Below are 23,519 nucleotides of genomic sequence, written 5' to 3'. Positions count from 1 at the left end.
CTAACACTATTTTGGGAGCTACTCCATTCTGACATCCTTTCCATGGTAAGTCGATGTAAGCTCTCAAGGCTGAACTTATGCCACTGACAAATGACACAACGGGAAGTCTGATGGGAATCTGCTGGAGTCTACTCAGAACCTCACCATCACCAAATAAGTGGATCAAACGCAGAGCCGCCCTCTTATCACCACTTCCCCTGTCTGTTTGGTAGACTCTGGTATCTGATGATTCCTTATCGTGGCCATACAGTGCTGGTTCACATGTCGTGTTATCACACAGGTCCCTTCCCCTGGGCTCCCACAGGAAGGGTATGTTCCCAAGGCACTACATGCCAAGTATCTCAACCGCCTACGGTGAGGAAAAAATGCAGTGTGGTCAAAATATACTGTGAGTATAGGCAAGGTCTGTTAAAAGTGTCTGTCATTATGAGGGTCTCACGATGAAAAGCTAGTGGTTTTAGTTTAAGTTTGCCATTTACTACTATGAAAAAGTGTTTACATCAGTTTGAACTACACTGACCCAGTTACCTTTAAACTGATAATCTCTTACAGAGTACAAAAAGAAACCAGTATTATATAAACACATGCTTTTGAGAGAATACGCCTCCTCGTCCCAATACAAGTTCTTACGTTGAATGTTTAAAGGTTGCTTAGTAACAATGATTGTGATATAGTACACATATGGTAAATATGGAAAATAATTTCATATTGAGATTCATAATTGTAGTTTGCAATATTGTTTAAAAGGGTTATTGATTTTTTTCACTGGCTAAATTGCTAAAAGTGTTATTTATTATTTATTTCTGGTGGGTCATTAGCATTTATTTTTTGATAGCTTGTTTACATTAGTATTTACACTGACATGTGTGATGCATATTTTTAATTGAACAGCTGGTCTTGCTTAAATACGCGCATGCTTTGCCACACCCACGCACAAATAAAGGAATTTTGATCTCTGGTGTATGCTTCATTCTTTCTTGTGGATTTTTTGGGAAATTAACTTTCAATTAGTGGTTATTAAAAATCAAGAGTAGGAAGCACTGAGTCAGAGTATGTGGGAGGTGGACAGGGCGACCAGGGACTCCAGGCGCGGATTTCGTAATACAGCATGGTGACGCGCTGGGGACCTGCCGCTGCTGACAGACGCTGCTGCTCCTGCGTTCCCTTTGTACTTGTAGCAGATTTATAATTATCTTCTTTAATCACAAACTCAGCATCTTAAAGAGCAATGTCCGCCCAAGGATTGTTAAGCAGTGTTTTCTCATGCTCGCTAAGCCCCAAAACTATTTCGAAGCGGAGACTGAGGCAGACCAAGAGCTTGGACCCGGCATTGATGAGACATTATGGTACCGAAGCTGAGGAAACATCGCATAAGGTCAGTGAACAGAGGGGACTGTTGTTTATCGGCTTAAATGTCACGCTGCATAGACTCAGCCAGTGTTACCAAAAAAAGTTTGGACTTGTTGAACTGGACTCTAATAGGCTTTTACATCGGGTCGCAGGCAGGGATGATTTAACGTTTTTTTGCGTTAAAATATCGTGATGATGCTTATGAATGTTATGAATGCAATATGGTTTTACATACAGTAGAGCAAGTATCTCGAAACTTTGCTCTGTTCCCCTGTATATCACTTTTTAGCTTCCTTTCGGATTGCATTCGTGGAGTTGTAGAGCAGAACTTGAGCTTTGTAGAAAGGCTGCATCCAGATTCCGGAAGTGACTAGAATTCCCTAAAGGATGATGTAGCCAGGCAGGATTGTCTGCACTTCTCTTTAATCTTAAACACATTTTCAAACTTTTTTTTGCTGTTCATTTGTTTTCATGCAATTATTTGTTATTTTATCAAAAGTGAAAATACATGAAAAGCTTCATTGTGGGGAATTTCTTTCCCACAATTGCGACATCACCAGGTCCATGACAAACAAATGCACTTTATACGTGAACAGTGCACTACAGTTTTGTAGCTGCGTCACTAAACAACTAAAGTGACTAAACTCATGTATAACTAATGACAGTAGAAGCCTTTGCTTGTGCCAACTTGTTAATGTTACAAGAGGTGCTTTTGGAAAAGTCTGTCACATTTGGCAAGCGTCCAGTGAGGCTTAACTTGAACTTCTTAAGGTAGAGTTTTCAAAAAGAAAGTGTAGAAGAAGCTGTGTCAATGTATTTTGTCCTGTGCAATAAAGCTTCTCGCTGGACTAAAGTACAAATATGGCAAACAGCAATATGATAAAATAGCCACAATTATCACATAGGCATTTTAAATATGTGCATTACCCTTAGGCCACGATCAAGCACAACTCCTAATGAAACATCTGAAAACACACAAAGGGAATTATTTTACTTGCTTTTTTGATTAAAACATGTAAAAAGAAAAGCAATAGCTTTCTAAATGTATTCATGTATTTATTTATTTGCCTCAGAGATGAATGTACAGTATGACATCCATAAATCAGAGGCAATGCTGTTAACACAGTTGTTGGTATAGCAGCCTTTACATATTATCAAAGGAAACAAATTACCTGAGTTGTTCCTGCAGGATTTGGACACATTAAAGAATAGTATTGTCCAAAGTTCAGTATTCCATTTAATCGAAGAGAAACATTTAAAATCTATTACCATTTGTGTCACTTCTTTTGTTAAAGATACATCTTTTTTACATGTATGGTACTCTCATGTCCATAATGTAAGACAGCTGTGCTGTAGTTTGTCCTCATGGTAACACTGTTTGTTTAGTATAATGGAAATGTATTACACTTGACATTATAATAGGCTTGTAATGAATACCAGGTATCTGGTCTTTCTTACAGTCATCAACAAGATCCTTCAGCCAGAGCCCTTAAAAATGTAATCACAGTAAATCCGAATGAAGCTGATTAATATTGTGGACAGCAGCGTCACAGAGAATATTTAATATGATTTATTACTTTGGGGAGTGCTTGTACCTACACCTTATGCTGAGAGTGTTACACTACAGCCTAGTTTTTGCCAAGCTTTAAAATGGAAAATGTTAACTCTACTCTGGATAACAACCTCAGAAACATTGACACACATATCGTTTGGGGATTTGTAGATAGTACAGCTCTACTACAATATTTCTAAAGCACCCACATGCCATTGAGAACAACTCTAGCCAGTTGAGCTGAGGTCTGGGGTGTGAGATCTTTCCTTAAAAATCACATGACCACGCTGTCGGCTTAGACTGACAGTGAGACTTTCTGTAGTGAAACTCCAAGTCTGTAATGAAAGTCACATTTTCTGGGTGTGCAAATATGTAGTGAGCAGTTAACTGAGGGACAATGGTATCCAAGATACAGTGCAACCACATTAGTGAAGTCAGTCTGACAATAATTCCCTCTTTGCACAAAACACTGCTGTACCTCCGCCCAATAACAGCCCCAGCTCTGCAAGACTCTCCTTTTATGAGTTACAGCCTACTAGATGTCTTGTAAATCAGGCTGTCCAGGCCTCTCGTGTAAAAATAACAAGTTACTGTATTTTCTTGAATGCCATCCAGTGTACAGTATGGTATTTGTGCTGAGATAAAAGTATATCACAAAGGCAACTTCAGGTTATTTAGAAGACATAACTGGTGCCAGGGTGTGCTAAAGATGGGTACACAGTGCACAACACTTGTTGCAATGTGTTTGGTCAAAGAATATTCTAATAAAGATTTGTTTTCTGTCCTAGGAAATGTGCTGTTATAAGAGTGTATATAATTCAAATGATCACCAACCCATAACTTATTGTAGCAGGATCCTGGCATTAAAACTCACCCTTGTTTAGAAAGGAGTGTCAGAGTGGTATTTTTGATCTATGTTACAAGTGCCTTTGTATTTTCCATAGGTTGAATTTTGCTGTGCTCTATTAGAAGTGTACTCACCCAGGGTCTCAGTAGTCTGAGCTGAGATTGAAAGCAGAGACATCTGGTTTACATGAAGAAGGCCTCAACCATTATTTCTCACAGTAGAGCAGCATGACCTGATCCTTGGCTACGGTCCCTCAGGCACATATTTCTTCCAACAGGAGACTGTCCACTTGCATGGCATAGAATTAGACCTGCTGGCTTTAAACTGCAGTGCCAGAGCATCCAGTGTCTGATGAGAGGAAAATAAACAGTAGGTTGGATGTAGGAATAGGTGGTGGTTTCATATCAATTCAATCAAAAAGTCAGCTTCTTGTAAGTCAAAAGGTAATAAGTGCCTCAATGGCTGCCACTGAAAAATCCATTCAGCTCACATGATAATACGTGCAGTATACGCGATTAGTTCATGTTTAACAGGGAGGACGGACCCGGTTCATTTCCTTCACCTGTTGTTAGTGTTTGAATCATATAAACAGTGGATGGTATGAACAGTCTTGGTAATATGTTTAGATCACAAAGCAGTTTTATGAGAGGAAATCATACTATTTTTTTGTTTGCAGAAAATAATTACAGAAGCAGCCATACAAGCTTTTAAGGGCAGAATTAACAATAAGTACATTAAGGTTATTTTAGGCATTTTCCTGGCAACCAGGAGCATTACCTGCAATCCAGTGATCTGTACTGGTCTTATGTTTACATTTACCTGACCATATGAGAGTCATTAACTGTTTAATATGACTGGTGGATCCTTTCTCTGATCCACATAAGTGCCCTGCATGGGTTACAGTCATGTGTAAGCTTCATTTGGGTTTTCTTTTCCTTTTGGGCTGTTATTAGACAAGCTTCTGAATATGAAGACCTTTTGAGACATTGGAAAATATTCCACTTTTGTTATCACCCTTATTCAAAACCTAACATTTTAACTGTGATTCATACTCTTTTACTTTTACACTTGAAATGTTGTTTGTTGGATGTGTGATGTCATATTAATTAATGTTATATTAATACACAACTCTTTAGAAAAAAACAATTAAGCCTTAACAGCCAGATCAAATATGCAATACAATATATCTCAACTTGCTCAGGTTTCTCTTAGGGACCCAGTACATTGCAGCAACTTATAGAGCTTTTAGACAGAGCCATTCATTATACTGTTGCAGTAATGAGACCAAATGAGGACATTAATCACTGGGAGAAAGATTAAGGCTTAACAGGTAGTACCCAAGAACATTTTGTATGGAAAAAAAATCTTACTTGCGAGTTTTATAAAATGGCTATCCTGTCCCATTGCTGCAGTTTTATAGATAATATTACTTCAACATTTTGTGTGTTTAAGCAACATTTACTATTGGCCAAATATTTCAAGTGCAATTTTTTCTTTTTTTAAATGTACTATGACAGTATAATCTCTGGGATCCAATGTTCCCTCAACTAAACAGGGGATTTTTTGTTCAGAACGGTTATTCCATATCAATGCAGCTTTAAATGTACATTCGAATTTTGAAGACGGCAAGGCATGAATGCTGGTAAGCTACCAGCATCCAAAATACAAGTGTAATACTGATATAGACATTTTAGCTAGATTATATTACAAAAAAAACAAAACATGGATCTGTCCCATGGTTCCCTGAAATGATTTGATGATGCAGAGAAAGAAAGGTTACAGAGTAAAGTGCTGTTGAAGTGTTTAAAAGGAATATATTATGCATTCCCCTGCACACCATGCAGGAGAGAAGGCCTGCAGAAGAAGAGCTGAAAAGACATTAAAAACCTCTTTCTTGTACAAAGCCACTTAAATCTCACAACAACAAAAAAAATATGTTACTGGGGTGAATGATAAAGGAAAGATACAATTTAAATCCATCATATTTTCCAAAAATATAAGATTCGGAGACTCAGTGCTCAAATTTAAGTTTACAGAACGCAGATAGTAATACAACCTATTGTCTGTCAGTGTGCTCTCTAACATTTTTAAACCAAACCCATGCCTACCTTATCAATGTTGCTATGAAAACATTTCAAAGGACTAAGTGTTCTCCAAAAACATTGGACAAGTACAATTTGATTGATTGTCGTTTTGACTACTTCTTGTAAAGACATCTAATTGTAGTGCACATGATGGAAATGTAGGCCTAATCCCATCTACAGGCTGATGCAGCTGCTGGTCTGCTTGCAAAATGTTAGGATGTATGATAATATGATATTAGAGTCGAAGCTGCACCTGCCCCAGCTACTGTGCAAAGTGTCTCATGTTCAACTGATATTTTTTTTAAAAACTAACAGTATTACAATTATATTAATAATAACATTTAGATGTATTTGTCTTTTTTGATTTGCCTTGTGTTAAGACATGAACACTCACGGGCTCCATCTGTGTTCAAATTTCTAACATTAATGCCTACCAAACTTAGGGTATAAGTTATATAACCATTAGAGACTTCGTTATGGAGCTTTACAGTTTGCCACGTATTAGCAAACACACCGTTAAGCCTGAAGTGATTGACCATTTCTCCTCCTAGCATCCCTTTTAAAATAGTTTGTTCTTGTTGGAAATGTTTTTTCCTGTTTATCATCACCCTGCGTTGCATTAACAACCTCATTCCATCAGGCATACGCCAATTAAAGCTAATCCAGAGTGGAAAAGCAGAGAAATGTCCAAACAAAGTTGTAAAATTGTCTTCTGTCTAACCTTACACATATTAAAAAAAACATTAGAATATGTCATCTGACATTGTTCCAAGTACAGGTGTTTTAAAACATCAATAATTTGTTGTTTTTTTCGGAAATTGTGCATGACGTACTGAGACGTTTAAAAATAAAAGAGAGCCATCGTTAATGCCATTAGTGAAACCTGTTCTTACTTGTTTTCCTATTATGACAAGTAGTAATGTCTGGTGTGAAACAGCCTTCTCCTTCTTCAACTGAGCAGATATTAATCAACCTGATTAACTCAAAACAACTCTGGGTGCATGTGTTAACTTCTTCAGAGCTTTATAAAGTGTGGATTCCTATACCGATGTGTGTCAGTCCCCACCTAAATCACACAAACAAACACAAAATGTATTTTCTCACTTACCTCCAATGGTGTCTAGTTATGATGAAAGTCGTGATTTATCGGGTTTTGAATTATGTCTCTGAGATGCAGATGTTAAAAAAGGGTTCAGATTTTGTACACAAGTAAAGGTAGAACTACCAGTGTGTAGGAATACTCTGTTACAAGTAGAAGTCCTGTATTCAAAAGGTTACTTAAGTAAAAGTAACAAAGAATCTAAATATACTTAAATGTACTAAAGGTAAAAGTAAAATAACTGCAGAATATGCAGATTGGCCCATTTCACAAGCATATATTATATGTTTAGATTATAATTATTGATGGGTTTATCAAGCTGGTAGAGTAATCAATTAATTTACTGCTGGGTAGCGTGTGAATAAAACTCACAAGAATAAAGTCTTATTTAAGGGTTGAGCATAGGCCTATCAAAAATCTATATTTGCAAAGTAACTAAAGGTAAATGTAAATGTAGGGAAGTAAAAGTACAATATTTACCTCAGGCTTATTATTTCAGTAGAAGTACAAAGTAGCATAAAATGTAAATACTCAAGTAAAGAACAAGTACCTCAACATTTTACCCAAGATGTATCAGGAGAACCATGTAAGAATGGTGTTTGCTAGCTAAACTTAAACTGAATATGGTTGTAAAAAGAGAACAGCTCGATCATATCCAACATCTTCAGTATGTGTCTCTCGCAAATAACGAACATACATATGTTGCAATACAGTAATAGTAACTTTAGGTAAAATCAGTTGGCTTGTTTGTTTGTTTATCCTACAGCAACTCTGAAATTCGCGCGTTTGGCTTGTTCCCCAGGGCAACGGTGGCTGAGGCTCATGGGTATTGTAGTGTTTATTAAAACCGGCAGAATTTGTTTTGTTTTCATTACACTTTTTTGAGCGAACGTTTAAACTGCCACAGGCTATAATGTTGGAACCGAAATCACCATCATGTGCTGCTTCCTTTCGATACAGCAATTCGTTTTAGAATTACTAAACCCTACGTACACGTGATGTCCTGCCTACCTAAGTTCCAGGTAAAAACATCCTGCTAACGTCCTCAGAGGGGCGTTTTAGTTCATTCTTTACTGACTAAGAGTACTGACCCGTCCCGTTGACCCACCCCCAATCCTTCAATCAGCGGTAATGTTATTAATTTCGGACTTCATCTTACACGGTGAAGCAAATCAGTGGCTGAACTCAGTCCTCCTTTAACGCTTTCTGAGCTCCAGGCTATGAGTCCTGATGTGGGGCGTTAACTGCATGGCGTCTGGTTTAAGTGGTGGTCTGCAAGTCTTAAGGATGACTTCTCTTCCGTTGCGACCTGAGTCTCTGTAATGGGGGATCCCCTTCTCCAGCGAAGCAACACCAATCTCGTGAGTAGCTGCTGGTTTTGGGATGTTTCAGTAACTTAACAGTTTTTCATTCGTTGTCTCTCTTAAGCTTTCCGGGTATCACAAGTCGTTAAAAAAAGTGGAGAAAATAGTTACGGGTAGACGTAAACATGATGTGTTGCAAACATAGTGTTTGAAAATGGGTGTGGAGCCATTGATTAATATCTTTCAATAATCCGTGTATTTTTCATTAAACTCCCTTCTAGTCAGCTCATGAGGCTACTAGGCTACTTTCATAGCATTGACTGAGATGTTCTGTGTGTCTGCACAGTACCCATCTCCACTTTGCCCACTCCTCATGTACTCTATATGTGCCATTCTTAATAAGTATACATTGGTATTTTTGTATTTGTATTAGTCCAGTCCTACAAGGATGTTTTAATACTTTTCCAATTTTTGCATCACATTACCCGGATAGCAAAGAAAAAATAGAAGACCTTTTTTATACAGTCTTGATTGTGTATTAAATCACAATTGCAGTATTTATTTAGGATTACAGGATGTGAGTTTTTCTTTGAGTTTTGGTGTTTAGTTGGTCATTACAAGCTTTCACCCTTATGTTAAATGGTTTTCACAACATTTTAAAGACACAAATGGTCATATGTCTGGAATTGAAATACAACATTTAACATTTGGAAACTTTTTGTTCATAACTTACTGTTATGTAGGGGATTTTGTGGAAATCTTCTCCAACTATGTCTCCATTGAATGGCTTCCTGAGCACAGAGGAATATTGTCACATCACTGGATTTAGTTCAAGTGTGGCTGATTAGTGCAATCTGACCTGTCAATCTCGCTTTATTGTTTGAACTACTTCGCACATTTCCTCTCATTGTATTCGAGGGAGCTCTAACAAAAGAGGTGGGTTTCAACAATGCCTTAAATTAAAATTAGGGGACGCAAAGGTTAAACATCAACAAAACATTTCAGTAGGTATGGTTACTTCATGGCTGGATTTTTTGAAACAGTATGGAAATAATGAATACAAACAGCAAAGAAACATAAGAAACATGCCATTTTTGGCATTCTTTCTGTTCAGATGGCTTGTTATGTTGTGGAAAGGCCGCTGGGACAAATCTGATATTTACTTTTTACTTTTCTAAAGTACTTGCCTCATCAATGACCATGGTTATCATGATCTCATCCCAAAAATAAATGGTAACTTCATCTAGCTTTAGACTGCTTTTGTAACAACTGATAGCAGCTGTTTTTGTGTGTTTATACCACTGTGACAAATCTGAATACTTATTGACGGTAAAGCATATAAGGATAACGCTGTGTTGATCCATTTTCTGATGATTAAAGGATGAAGAACTAGTGGATAAATGAGTTGCAATATTGTACCAAAGTGATTGTGCACTCAAAATTCATGTCTTGACATGCCACATTCTCAAACCTATGATTATGAAATAGATAAAGGGCTGTTGCTTAAAAACAATGTCCACAATAGTTGGCTATACTAAAAAGACATACTTAAATTTGAGATTACTTCACTGGCAGAGAGAAAGTGTGGTAACACGGCTCACCCATCTTCAGGTAAAAAAAAAAAATCCACCCCCATATAGTCACACAAGAGGAATGTCTGAAAAATATGTGTAAATATGACTGTATTTTGTGGTTGCACTTGTTACTGGATTTCATAGACAGATAATGCTTACTTTTGCTTTTTTGTGACAACTTAATTTGTACAGTAAACGAATGGCCAAAGAAGATTGTAATTGCACATGTTTTTTACTTATTTATACTGTACTTTGTCAAACTGTGTGTAATAGCATGCTGCTTTAGTACAGTCCCGTAATACTGATTTAATAAGAGTTAGCCACTTTAGTGTAAGCCTTATCCTGATAATGAGTAACTAAGCCTCTTTGGAACATGGCTCATATGATTGGCTTGACCGTCCTGGATCAAAGCTCTCTAATCTCCAGCATGGAGATGCTCAAAGGTGGAGGATTTCAGATCAGAGTATTTGCCCTGTCATTACCCCAGAAATAAATCTTCACAGTGGCTCATCTGTAGCAATATTTACTAACCAAGTTTTGTTATAAAATGTTTTTGATCTAGATTGATGATAAATTATTCAGAAATCAGTGGAGTGTGCACCCTGATTATATGCATGCCATGCACTTTATTGACTCGAGCAGGGACCGAATTAAGATGAGGTATTTTTACATTGAAGAGTAAAGTGTGTTTGCATTATTTATAAGCATATTTTCTTCGACTTGTAAAATAGGATAATCTACATAATCAGTTTCCCTGCTGCTCCCCTAGTCAACTTGCTCAATTTATGGTAACAGAAATCCTGCCGGATAGTGAAACTACTGTAAACAACTCAAAGTGTTGAAGCACAAATGCTCTGTGCTAATCGATAAATGTGTTCGTGTGAAAACAAACAGTCATAACAGTGTCACTTTTTCTCATATGAAACAGAGGATGATTTATGATGTCATGACTTTCAGCTGGCAAGTGAAGCCAAGGTGTCGGTTCATGCAAACGGAGAGGGTGTGATTGCTCATGCACTTAAAAGGTGACAGCAATGATAAATGTACTGTATCTGATGATGTAATGTGTGTGCATGTGTCTGTGTCCTCAGGGGGACTTCACCTGGAACAGGGTCTCAGGATGTAGTGTTGGCCTGAAGCCTGTCCCTCTGCAAAGCCTCTCAGAGTTGGAGAGGGTTCATCTAAAGGATGTGGCCTTCAGGCGACTGCTTCGGGATCGCGACCTTGGCTGCCACATCACCATCCCTAAATGTAATTAAAAAAACGCACGCAAACTTAACTGATCTCGTAGTCACCGTACTGCTGTTCTATCCCAAGCAGAGTGTGTCACAGCATGTCTTCAGAAACACAGCCAAATGGAAGAAAAGGTCATTCTGCATTCAAATAATGCATTTTTTCTTTGAGTCTAAGGTAGTCGTGCACATAAATGATTGCAACAACTTCTGTAGCCTACTTTATTTTAAGGTGGGACATTGTGTACCCTAAACTTACTGTAATGGGCTGGAACATTACACTTGACTTGACTTGACTTGACTTTATCTTATCCTAGCTTTCTGTCTTTTTAACATTCTTCACTCGTTTTTATGTTCTTGGTTGTAGATAGTGCTTACTTTTGCTTTTGTGACAATATGGCGCCGTCAAAGGCAATAAATGTTTCAAAAATGTGGTGTCCATTAAAATGAAAGTGCTGTTGTACACCTGTATTAATGTTATGTTTCAAACTCCATGTCTTTCTCTGGAGAATTAATGAGCAGTCAGTTTGCATTAAGCTCTTTTGTGCTGAGTAATCATTTGGTGTGTTTTTATTTACCTATGAAACATTTCTCTCTTTTCAGATGGCCACAAGCACAAGAGGTCACTAAGGCTGAAGTTGGATGCACTATCTAAGGAAAAGAGTAGAGACAAAGGTAATGGACTGTGGACACTCCATAATGTAGAGTGTTGGAGCTCTCCTTTCCAAATTGTCTCTGAGTTTCCAACACACTCAGTTGTATATTTGTTAGACTTTCCAAACCAGCAAAGATAAACAATTCTTTTTTTAAGGTCTGTGCGAGAGCCAGTGAGTCCTTTCAGTTTATTCTCCTCTAGTTTCTGATATAGCCGGCCTCTGACACTTAAAACATACTCTTTGATCCTTTTGGCTGAAGCTGTAAGGACCCGCTGAAGCAGACATTTTCAGCTGTTTATACCCATGAAGCACTGACTGATTAGAATCTACAGTACGGTAAAAAAAAAAGTCTCCGAGGGAACTGTGATCTTCCACCCCCTCACTGCCCCACCCGCTGCAAAAATCTTGCAGCAAACTGATGTTCTGTGTCAGCCAGGCAATCCAGGGAAATAACAAAAACAATCTTAAGTGGTGGCTCATTCATTACAGCCCATCCTCCGGCACGGCCAGCCCCCTCTTTCCTCTTCTCCCCTTTTGTTTACAAAGGCCCTTCAGAAAGTATGTGCTCTCTCACTCTGAATATTGACTATGCAGCTCAGAATACTGCAGACATTTCTTATGTCATATTGATTTTAAACAACATTTAGCAAAGATCAATGTTGAATATAAAGAATGAATGCAAACACAAGGTGCTTAGAACTGAAAATATAAGCTTCAAGGTTTAACATGATATTCTCACAGCATGATTTAAATCAACGCCTCACAGTTGACTTGGAGCTAACAAGGTGAACTTTTAAGTCTAACTGTCTTGCCCTTCCCCCTCACACAGAGACTATGCCCCAGGCGTTTGGCATACCGTTGTCTCAGGTCATATCCAACGACCGATCACACAAGCGACGGCACGATCCCCCACGGGAGGAGCACAGTGACCCTACTGAATTGATGCTGTCTTTCCTCCACCTCAACTCCATAAAAAGGGGAAACAAGGAGTTCTCCAGCAGCAACTCGTCCCTCAGCTCCACTTCTGAGACCCCTAATGAAACACCTCTGCTCAGCATGCCCGACACAGCCCCACGGACACGCAGGAGGGTAGGCTGCTCTGTTCTGATAAGCCCAACACGCTTCAGGAAATCTGTCTGATTACACTTGCACAGGGGATTTCTCTGGGAATATGTGACCTTTTTTGGATATTCACTCAATGGTTAACCTTTAAATGACAATTTATCATAACAGTCACTGTATGATACTTTCCCATCTGCTTGACAGGGCGGAGTATCTGTGGATTGCATCACTGATCTGGACGATAACCAGTCTCGGCTCTTGGAGGCCCTTCAGCTCTCTCTGCCAGCGGAGGCAGGCGGCAACAGGAAAAAACGCCATGACAAGAAGCTCAGCCTTAACCCCATATACAGACAGGTGCCCAGGGTGTTGGATCTCTGCTGCCAGCATCTGGAGAACTACGGTACACATTTTCAAACCTGAAAAGGCACATTATATATAAGAATGACGCAAATAGTGTGTCACATATCCTTTTGAAATGTCAGGCGCATCCCTGTTGAAACTTATGAGTAAGTCACACATGTGTCCATAACTCTGTGAATCATACCATTTGAATGCAAAATATTTACCAGGTAATCAGCACTTTTAAAAGCATCCTTCTCTTTTCTTACAGGCCTCCAGACGGTTGGAATTTTCCGTGTCGGGAGTTCAAAGAAGAGAGTGCGACAGGTACAATGCCAGCTGGTTAGCTTCAGCACATCTACATAAATGGATAAATGGATTTGACTATGAGCTAAATTCTTTGTTGTAATAATTGTCACAATATTTAATGCAGCTTCGCAAGGAGTTTGACCAGGGTTGGGAGGTACACTTGGGCGAGGAGCACAGTGTCCATGTTGTAGCTGCACTGCTGAAAGAGTTCCTCAGAGACATGCCTGACCCACTGCTGACACGGGAACTCTACACGGCATTCATCAACACAATGTGTGAGTAGCACAAATACATAAGCAAAAAATAACAGCAAGTTGGTCAAATATTATTAAAAAAATGGACTATTCATGACAATTTCTTTTACTGCAGTGCTGGATTGTTCAGAACAAAAGAGCGCCATCCAGCTGCTGATGTTTCTGCTGCCCCCCTGCAACAGCGACACGCTGCAGCGCCTCCTCTGCTTGTTGTCTACTGTGGCTGCACATGCTGAGCGACAGCGTGACAATGACGGAAAGGAGGTAAAGGAACTGTACACGCCCTGGTTTATGGCGGCATGAAAACAAGTTTTGGGCACACAAGATGAGATTTACATGCAGGCGACAGAGAACAAGACAAGGTGTCGATATGTTGCCACTGTATTGAGATGAACAGCTTGGAGCGGCTCGATTGGCAGTATCTCACATATTTTGACTGTTTATTCCACCAGCATGTTCAAAAAGCCTCTTATGAGAAAATGAGCAGCTATCACTGAAAACATAAATAAACGTTTTACAAGTTTAATGTCATTGTGAATCCCAGCAGCCATCTGAACGCAGTAAGGCAGATGCTTGTTACACCTGCAGCCTCTAATTTGAATCAAGCGATGTGCCAAAGTGCTGCGCATTATGCATGATGATCCATTGTGGGTATCTGGATTAAATGATGCACAACCAACTTTAACCACACTTCACTAACACACTGTTTCTACATGCATCATACTGTTCACTCCAATTATTCCCCGGTTCATATTTTGCCACAACCAGAAGTGTAGGAAAAGCTCAACATATTGGGAAACAGTTTATCTCAGCATATATATTTACAACTACACAACAGAACAGTATTTTTTTCCTACTCCAGTCCCTTCATCTTTCCATATTATTCTTGCTTTTTCTAATCGTCACAATGGAGATTAATTGTTTCCCAGGGATATACACCAGCATGTTCTTGGCCTCGGTCCTAGAGCATACATACAGTTACAGTGAAGCAGAGGTCTGCTCGGTTTATTTGAACAAAAGAAGGCCAGCCTTATTGATGGTGGCAGGCCTGTGTTAGGGGCACATTCCCAACATGTCCAGGGGTGCCAGGGAGAGTCCGACCATCTAAAGAAAGGATACTCTTAATGCCATAATTACTGTATGTGTAAAAGCTTTCATTCTTGTGTGTAAACAAAGGGGTCGATTTGAAAAAGAAAATCAAAGGTTATTTAGCTCCATTGTTGACTTTTATATAAATACTTTAAAAACACTTATTGTAACTGCAGGGTTCGAATAAAGCTAAATACAGATAATACTTCTGCTGTTACTTGGTTTACTAAAAACGCTGCTTTATAAGATTTGTTTTGCTTGAACCTGTTGATATTTTTTTTTAGTAATACATCTAAATTATACCATGTGACAAAAGCGCAGCAATTCCTCCATTTGTGTGACTGTAGTCCTGTCATCCACTCGTACAAATCAAATCTGTCTTTTCTTTAGATCCCTGGAAACAAGATGACATCACTCAATTTAGCAACCATCTTCGGACCCAACCTTCTCCACAAGCAAAAAAACTCGGACAAAGAGTTTGCAGTCCAGAGTTTTGCCCGAGCAGAAGAGAGCACAGCCATCATCAGTGTGGTCCAAAAGATGATCAATACATATGAGACACTGTTTATGGTAAGCTAACCTCACTTCCATGGGAATTGTTGAATACAGAACAGGGCTTAATCAGACTGTGTCTTAGTCTCTTAGGGGTGATTGTTAGGTTTAATAGAGTGTACCAACGTAATGAAATGTAAACATTAACTTTATAGGATCTGAAGGACCTTTTTACAGTCACCTATTAAACAAAGCGGTGTCACAGCAATACAGAATGGGCTGTTTTTCTCTCCTGAGCTGTGTGAAATTAAGTTCAGTGAATACTAGTTTAGAAAAAGGAAAGCCTCGCTGTCATCTCAGCCTCTGTTTTGTTTCGAGACAACGACTGAGAGCAAGGGCAAGAGCTTCCTCCGCATAATGTTTTCTACTTTTCATGCAAATGCACTTAATTCAAGTAAAATGATCTGTTAAGGGAGGCAGGGGGCAAAACAAAGCTCATCAGACATTAGCTCTGTGTCATTAATTTTGTTTTTCTAAACTGCTGTTAATTATTTTTGCCTTGTGCCATACAAACAACATGTTGTCTCTGTAGCCTATTGCACCATAGACAGTATGTCAATATAGGCAACGTAACTGCTGGTGTAATGCTGTTATTTGTGCACAGTGCCTCTGGAGAAGTGCATATGCTGTCGTTGTTTCGATTTACTGGAAGTGTGAATAATTATTAAGGCACAGTGAGAGTAATGTGTAATAGAAGCTTCAGTGTAACTTGGTTTTAATTCTCCCAGGTTCCTGCTGACCTGCAGAACGAGGTGCTGATGAGTGTGCAAGAAACTGATCCTGATGTAGTGGACTACTTACTGCGGAGGAAGGCCTCTCAGTACCTGTGAGTTTCCACCTGATTGTGTGTGTGCCATCCCTTTTTTACAAAGATTCCAAAAGATTCGAATGTATACTCCCTTTGGTGATATGTATTGTATTTATTGTCTTAATTATGTTCTTTGTTTCAGCCAGCCTGTTCTTCTTAAAGAGTCGTTCTCTCTAATAGACAGGTGCTTATCCAATGACTCCATCAAAGCGTCAAGTGGAGAGGTGTCTCCTTATGACAACAACTCCCCTGTCCTGTCAGACCGACTGCTGTGTAAATACCCAGAGGAAAGCAGTCCACCCTCAGACAGGATCCCCAGACTCTCTGCTCAGTGCAAACTCTGTGCTACAGAGGGGTCTGGCAGCTCCTCTCCTACGCTTTCTACTGATAAAGGTGAATAGGAATAGCTTTACATATTTAGCTGAGATTGAGATCAATATCAGATTCATCTCAAGAACCATATCCATCTTTTCCTTTTAATAATAAGTTGAAAATGGTCTTAAAGATACAAATACTTCTTAAAAGTGCAATACTTCTCGTGTGGAATGATTTTATTTAAAAAAAGATGCTTTTTCTGAAGCCTTCAGAAACATTTAGCTCCCAGACTTTGAACTTGCCTTTGTGAGAGGGACGGACGAGATATGCCGTAAAAATGTTACCTTTTCTTATTTTAAAGTTGCAATATTTTTAAATTGTGCTTTAACTTCAATAGTACAGTCATTTATCGTTTGTATTATGGTGAGAAAAAACCGTAGACCATTTTTATGCTATTCATAATGGATAATAAGACCTGAATACATTGTTTATGGTAGGGGAACAGGAGTTTGAACATGATTTATTATTTATTTTGTTCTATTCAAAACAAAAGTACATAATCCTCTTGTGTCCCTGTTAGAGGCCTCAACGGATGATTTCTGGGACACCTGGCATGAACTGTTCAGCAAGAAGTTTACTGGCCATCAAACCGGTAATAAAGCCCTGTGTACATGCTGCAGATGGTCTTGAGATATGTAATGAATGCTTGATGTTAATGAAGGCTTTCTCACAGGCGTTCTCACAGGCTCCCTTGGAGACGTTTCGGATAGCGAGTCGTATGGATCTTCAGAGGGGCTGAGCAGTCACCAAGGTAACAACAAGCTGCCTGTCAGACCAGCACAAACCTCATTGGGCATGCTGGAAATCAGGCCACACCTCCCGGTGACTCGCAGCAGCAGCGGTCCTGATGACCAGAGAGGACACAGACAACCTCAATCACCATTACATCAGAGACTGAGCAGCCAATCAGGAGCCCTCAGCTCAGACAACTTAGCAAAGAGGACAGGACGCCCTGCATGTTCATTTTTAAAGGTCAGGATGGACAGTTTATCTCCGCCTCACTGCTCTGGAAAGCTCAGGGAGACGCATATTTCTTACTCCACACCCTCCCTCTTCACATATAAGCCTGACCCTCAGACCACCCTGCTGCAGAGCCCTGCCCCCCAGACCCCACTACTGCAGAGCCCTGCCCCCCAGACTGTAGACAATGCAGCTGCCTCTGGGCCTGGACTAGAAAAGGGCCTTGGCACACCAAACTGGCAGACGGAGAGGTGGCATATATGGCATATTCTGTCAAAAGAAAATGAAGATGCACTGCCTGAAACCTTGGTGTAATGCTCCCCTTGACTATGTTGAACTACAGTGAAGAAAACGTTACAATAAAGGCGCTTATCTCCAGTCGCTGAAATCCTACTCCGTACAAGCAGTATTAGGTTATGTTTCTCATTTATAGACTGATGGAATTTTACACCAGACACTATCTTAGATGTGATGCCTTTCCGCAGGAGTGTTTCGCTGTATACATATTCATTTCAATGTGTATAGATTATATAACATCTATTTTTTTGCAGTTGGCGTTAATGTGCTGTAGTCATTAACACAGATTATTTGCAACACAGCCATCAAAAGCTTGCATTTAGACTTGAATGTCATCATTAGACTTGAATTATATTAATGCTAATGTGAGGTCATGAATGTTTTTCAAGTGGAATGTAAAAATAGAGATCTTCTTAAATATAATGCTTTACATTTGTAGTGCTTTGATATGTAGTAAAGCCACTGCTTGAACAGTTTTGTTACAGGCTCCAAATATAATCTACTGACATGTAGAAATGCTGCAGGCTACGTCCATATTACCTCCTAAATATGTAATCTCACCCTTTGTCTACATATTTATCCCTAGGGTGGCCATTCTGTAAATAACAGTACATAGTGATTTAATTCTAAAGGATGTGTTTGTGGCATTACTTATGAACTTAGCCAATTTTAAGGGTTATGTTGTTGTCTATAATATGGATTTGTATTGATACTCTTATCTAAAAATGGCCACGGTTTACACAGAAAGATCAATGAATGTAAAAGTCAACAGGGTTCATGATGAGCACTTATAAGGAGCCGTGTTTTCTGGTGCTATGTAACATCATTTATCCCTTTCCCCTTGGAATTCATTTTGGAATTAGCATGATAAATCAAATGGCAACTTCATTTTGTCTCCATAAGCATTACCTTATCTGGCCACAGGAGGGCAGTAGAAGACCAGGACATTTTGTATCTGTTTCCTTGCATCCTCAAACTGTTATCCATGTGCAGTGCGGATATACCAGTGGGTTTTTAACGACTCATTACACATTGAACAGATATTAGTTTAGTAAGGCATCTTTTCCCACCATTATAGGCATGGTGGTGATTTAATTTGTTATGGATGATGGTTGAACATCTATGTTTAGACGTATCCAAGTATTGCCACTATTGAAGGGAACATTTTCTCTTAACAATATTTTTGCTTTTGGTGAATAATTGATCTGAGCAGAGAAGATAACAGTAACATTTACAACTAAGTAACCACAATAAGTGTGCAATTATGCTGGAAACTGCAACCATTGTCTTGTAAAGAATCCAGAGAGTATTTAGAGTTTAAGCATTGCTTTAAGTAATGAAAATGAGGTGACTGAAATTATGTAATTTAATAAATTGCATCGTGCATTTGTGTTTTAAAGAAAGTGATACTATTATGTTTGGACAATAAACATCATCGCACTGATTATAAACTCTTCCCTTGTTAAGTGAAGCCTGAGGGTTTCCTCAACACTAAGATGTGGTTAAACTTTCTCTGCCATATCTGTCTCCACAGATGTGTGATCCAAGCTGTATTTGGCCTCCACACAATCCTATTCTGAGGAGACCAGAGAAACAGAACAGGATGTCTGGATGTGTTTTACACAGAATTGCCTACACTTTTGCATCTGCACCGCAAATGTCTTAACCATCAGGCCAAGCATTAGAAGAAAAAAAAAACACAGCCCGGAGATGCTTTGTTTAAATGTATTTAAGACTTTCTTCCCCAGAGCTAACAATCAAGATGAAATCTTTCATTTCACATCTTATCTTTGCAGCACTGATGGATGTAAGTTGATCCTTTGGCAGAGAGCTGCAACTGTTCCCTGCAGGGGGTCCATCCTGTCTGAGTTTGCTCACTGGCATCAGGAGCAGCTGCAGGGAGGACGGAGGAAGGTCACAAACAAAATGAGGCTGAATGTCCCGAAACAAGAGAGTCCTGCCCATGGTGATCAAGGTCGATTGATACACAAAGCTCTACAAAGGAAACATAGAGCTCAGTGGGGCTCATTAACCCTCATCACTCCAGCAGTTTTATAATACAAGGACAGTGCTTCAAGAAATAACCATCACAGCAAAATGTCAAAACATCATTACGTATGGAATTAATATATGAAAGTCAGCTTTATTATTATTATTATTCGAGCAAGGAAACAAGGAAATATCTGCTGCATATTTTCTGTCTCCTAAATGATTTTCCACAACGCCCCTATTCCTCTGATAGTGTGGGATATTTTTAATTGGGACCCATGGCATCATTAACTTGATAAATACTTTTTTCTGTTAAAAACTGCACAAGGAGCCCAATTTGTTGGTATACTTTTCTGGGAATTTTAAAAAGCACCAAGAACAATAACCAAAAACAGTGATATGAAGTCATTAGAAAAAGATTGACAGCTGAATGAAAATATCTAATAATAGAATGAAGCACCTTCACAATATGGACAGCTGTATTCAGAGGACAAAACACTCTGAAACCATAGCCACAGTTCTTTTAGATCTCAAATACTGAATGTGCTTCTATTTGCTGTTTTTCAATAACTTGCCTTTTATTTACCTTATGACAAAATCAGGAAGTGTACCTTTCAATCAAATACAATTATTGCTGTCACTGTTGCACAAGAGTTATGTCTGTGTGCTGCATTTACATTGTTTGAAGTTAAAACCAGTTGCTGATTTGTTATGTTTGAGTTCAGTACTGTATCTGAAAATGCCCTCCCAACGCCTACAGTAATGAGGAACAGCTCAAGACAATTACAGTATATGTCAGTAATTGGTGAACACAATGCTAACATCACTATAATGGAAAAATATGCAATACAATAGTCAGCAGACTGTTAATGAATTCAAGAGTTACACACAACCCGAATGTCAATAACCATGGCCTATAGGACTCATGGTCATGACTGAGTAATGAAGTTTATTTCAAGAACAAGAACTGTTCACGGTTAAAGGATTAGCAGTAAGTCTCTCGGCTTAGTCCAGTTAAACACTTCATGAACACAATGTGAAGTTCTAGATGCCAAGTGTTGCACTGATAAGACAAGTTTAAGCAAGTGTGTGCAATTTCCAACTGGATTTGGATTCTGAGCAACACTTCACTCTCTTCTTTAAACAGAGATTGTTTGAAGAGGTGCTTTTTTAGTTTGGATTTTAATTTAATTTCAAAACTTTCACAACGTATTTATTATAATTTATTTATCTGTGTAGGCCAGTCTGCTGTGAAACATTTGCCTCCCTTGCTCTCTTGTTTTCCATCTCAGTGAAGCAACACAAGAGCTGTTTATAATATGCAGCAAAATCTCATTTCATTCACCCCATCTGCTCTGCCTCATGCTCCAACTGGGATGCATTTGATAAATGTTTCCTATTTTGAAACAAAGCTCTCATTGTACCCCAAAAAAGGTTACAAGAAATGTTGGAATTGTTCATTGTGCTGTATGTGTTCGAATGATCAGTGCACACATAAGCTATAAATCACAGTATGGTTGAGCTGTCTGTAACACCAGCTTTAGAATGTGTTCCCCTTCTCTCTTTGAGTCCATATGATACAGTACAGTAACTCTGATAGGGTGGAGGCTGTGTATCTGGGGGGGACATGGGATCAAGTTGGGTCAACTTCAATATGTCAGTTTTTTGGCAGGCAGGTCGGTTAATGATATCCTGTTTAAATGTTGTTAGCAGACTTCAGAAAAGCCACCAAAAGGCAGTCAGTTTGGTTCAGGATTCAAACTTGTGCAACAAACTGAGAATTATTTGGCTGAAGCCACTCCCTTGCAACGTCAGGAATTACAGCATCCAGATGTTTTCTTCCAACGCTGGTTGTTAGCCAGCTTGTTTTATGGGACCGAAATGAACACATACCGATTCTATCTTATATCATTATTTTAGTAAGTCACCTGGCATATATTCTGGGATATCATGGAATATGTTTGTCCCATTGTGTGAGTAAATGTGAGGTCTTATAATGCAAATATAAACTCCTGTGCAACTCTCTGTTGTGTTAATATCTTTAAACAAATACGCAAACAAAAAGAACCTGAGCTTGCAAAATATAAGCTTACATAGAGAGAATATATTAAAGCTCTTAGAGAGAAACTCAGCGTACTGCAGGCTGCATTTGTTCAAATTCCATGTAATTCCCCTATGTACGCTGATACCAGTAGAAGCTGCAGCTTTGACACTGTGGAAGACACGTAGCATTAAGTCAAGCCTCAAACATGTAATCATGTGTTCTGTGCTTCAAAGAAATTGCCAGTAGTTAATAATTAAGTAGTGGATCGACCTAGGTAATTATCAAAGAGTGACTTCAAAAATGAATCCGTTCTAAGCCTTAAAATGCAAACACATAAACACTTTGGCAATATGGCTGTCTTCCCGTGAGAGCAGAAAGGCTTTAATCAGTACCTGTATGATTTCACACTATTGTCCCGAGCACAGTAGAAGTTCTCTTTGAACCTTTTCCCCACTGTGTCCCCAGTTTCCTGTGGGCAGCTTTTTCCTTCTAGCTATCTCGGTTTTGCCTTTTTCCCTTGGTTTTATATTCAAGTATTCTTTCAGAAACATGCTGATTCCCATAACGTTCTGTCTCATACTTGTGAGTTTTTTTTCTCCTACTGTAGTTTTTTTGGTCCTGCTACTTACCCCACTGTTTCCACAGTACAAACACACATGCTGTAATTGAAGCCATCCATTTAAAAAATCTTTAGAAGTTCATTTAAAGGTTATAGGATCGGCTGATTTAAAGGCTGTCTTTCCTTTATGAAGTATGAGCTGTTATTGAGTGGCTGTAAATGAAGACTGACTTTTCAGTATGACGGAGAGTTCAAGTATGAAGGCAACTTGTTAATATCGCTCTATTCACAGAGATGGTCAAACCTGAGAGCAGAGTGTTGAATAATATGACTGCACACTGCTTTGAGGGATTACCACAAGAATCAGAGAGTGTTTCGGTTTATTGATTTCATCATTATGCGGATTTGAATGGATTTCTGGCTCAAAAAAGCATGAAATTAGTTTTAACAGAATTGACTGTGGCCTTCTGGGATCTTTTTGAAGCTTTGTTTTTGTCTCAGTTTGTTCCCAGAAGGCCACACTGCTGACAATATTGAGTCTCTGTAGCCACAGTGGCACATTTGTGTGATATTCAAAACAAATGATAAGAAAATATTCCATTTTTTCATCCCAGAGCAACAACCTTAATTCTGTATGTCATGTGGAAACTATACACAACACTGTCTGGATGAGCCTTTATAATTTTCTCCTGAACTTTTTAGTCGTCTGACTAACGATCAGACGTCTGCTCAGCTTGATGTTGAGTGTAAGGTTTGCTGGAAATGTGCTAAAGTCATCAAACTCCATATGAATCATACTGCAAAGGTGTAATCATCCAACCATAACAGGTGTGTGAAAAGTCCCTCTAACCCCCCCACTTGTTTTTCCTTCCTGGTAGGCAGAGCCAGGCATCTTGAAAGCTGAGGAACAAAACAACAGGCAGACTGCATTTGGACGCTATTTTCCCTTGAATAATTTAATCTGTATGAAAGTTCAAGATATAATTAAAACTCCTCCTCAAATAGGTGAATTAAAAAACGGGAGAAAGGGGGGACATGTGGGTTTGTGTTATATATACACTTTAACCATTCAGCTCACAGGATGCCCTGATACTGGGTTAATGTTGAACAAAACTGTTGCCCTGTTCAGAGGTTTGGTTTGTCTTCAGGCAGGAATTCAGATGGCCAGTGTGGGGACATTGGCC

General features: G+C 39.0%; 1 protein-coding gene across 2 annotated transcripts; it reads left to right on the top strand.

Annotated features, from left to right (window-relative positions):
• The first annotated feature begins 1,122 nt into the window (after positions 1 to 1,122).
• LOC134867069 (rho GTPase-activating protein 6-like) lies at positions 1,123 to 19,188 on the top strand. 2 transcript variants are annotated; one of them, XM_063887366.1, is made up of 13 exons: positions 1,123 to 1,375; positions 10,902 to 11,061; positions 11,646 to 11,717; positions 12,528 to 12,787; positions 12,965 to 13,160; positions 13,371 to 13,426; positions 13,533 to 13,683; positions 13,778 to 13,926; positions 15,142 to 15,321; positions 16,032 to 16,129; positions 16,254 to 16,504; positions 17,007 to 17,078; positions 17,160 to 19,188. In XM_063887366.1, the coding sequence occupies exons 1-13, from the start codon at positions 1,229 to 1,231 to the stop codon at positions 17,759 to 17,761; spliced, it is 2,394 nt and encodes a 797-aa protein (XP_063743436.1). In that variant the 5' UTR covers positions 1,123 to 1,228; the 3' UTR covers positions 17,762 to 19,188. The 2 variants fall into 2 exon arrangements, with proteins under 2 accessions (XP_063743436.1, XP_063743437.1); XM_063887367.1 differs by lacking the exon at positions 1,123 to 1,375 and adding an exon at positions 8,007 to 8,293.
• Positions 19,189 to 23,519: the final 4,331 nt, after the last annotated feature.

Source organism: Eleginops maclovinus, chromosome 7 (genome assembly GCF_036324505.1).
Source record: "Eleginops maclovinus isolate JMC-PN-2008 ecotype Puerto Natales chromosome 7, JC_Emac_rtc_rv5, whole genome shotgun sequence".
Lineage (NCBI taxonomy): Eukaryota > Metazoa > Chordata > Actinopteri > Perciformes > Eleginopidae > Eleginops > Eleginops maclovinus.
The sequence above is the reverse complement of the archived record's forward strand: the minus strand, read 5'-3'. Positions and strand labels throughout refer to the sequence as shown.

Coding starts and splice junctions, on each gene's coding strand:
- LOC134867069 (XM_063887366.1), top strand. CDS start 1,229: ATGTCCGCCCAAGGATTGTTAAGCAGTGTTTTCTCATGCTCGCTAAGC. Junction 12,788..12,964: donor CCCCACGGACACGCAGGAGG/GTAGGCTGCTCT, acceptor TCTGCTTGACAG/GGCGGAGTATCTGTGGATTG. Junction 16,505..17,006: donor TACGCTTTCTACTGATAAAG/GTGAATAGGAAT, acceptor TGTCCCTGTTAG/AGGCCTCAACGGATGATTTC.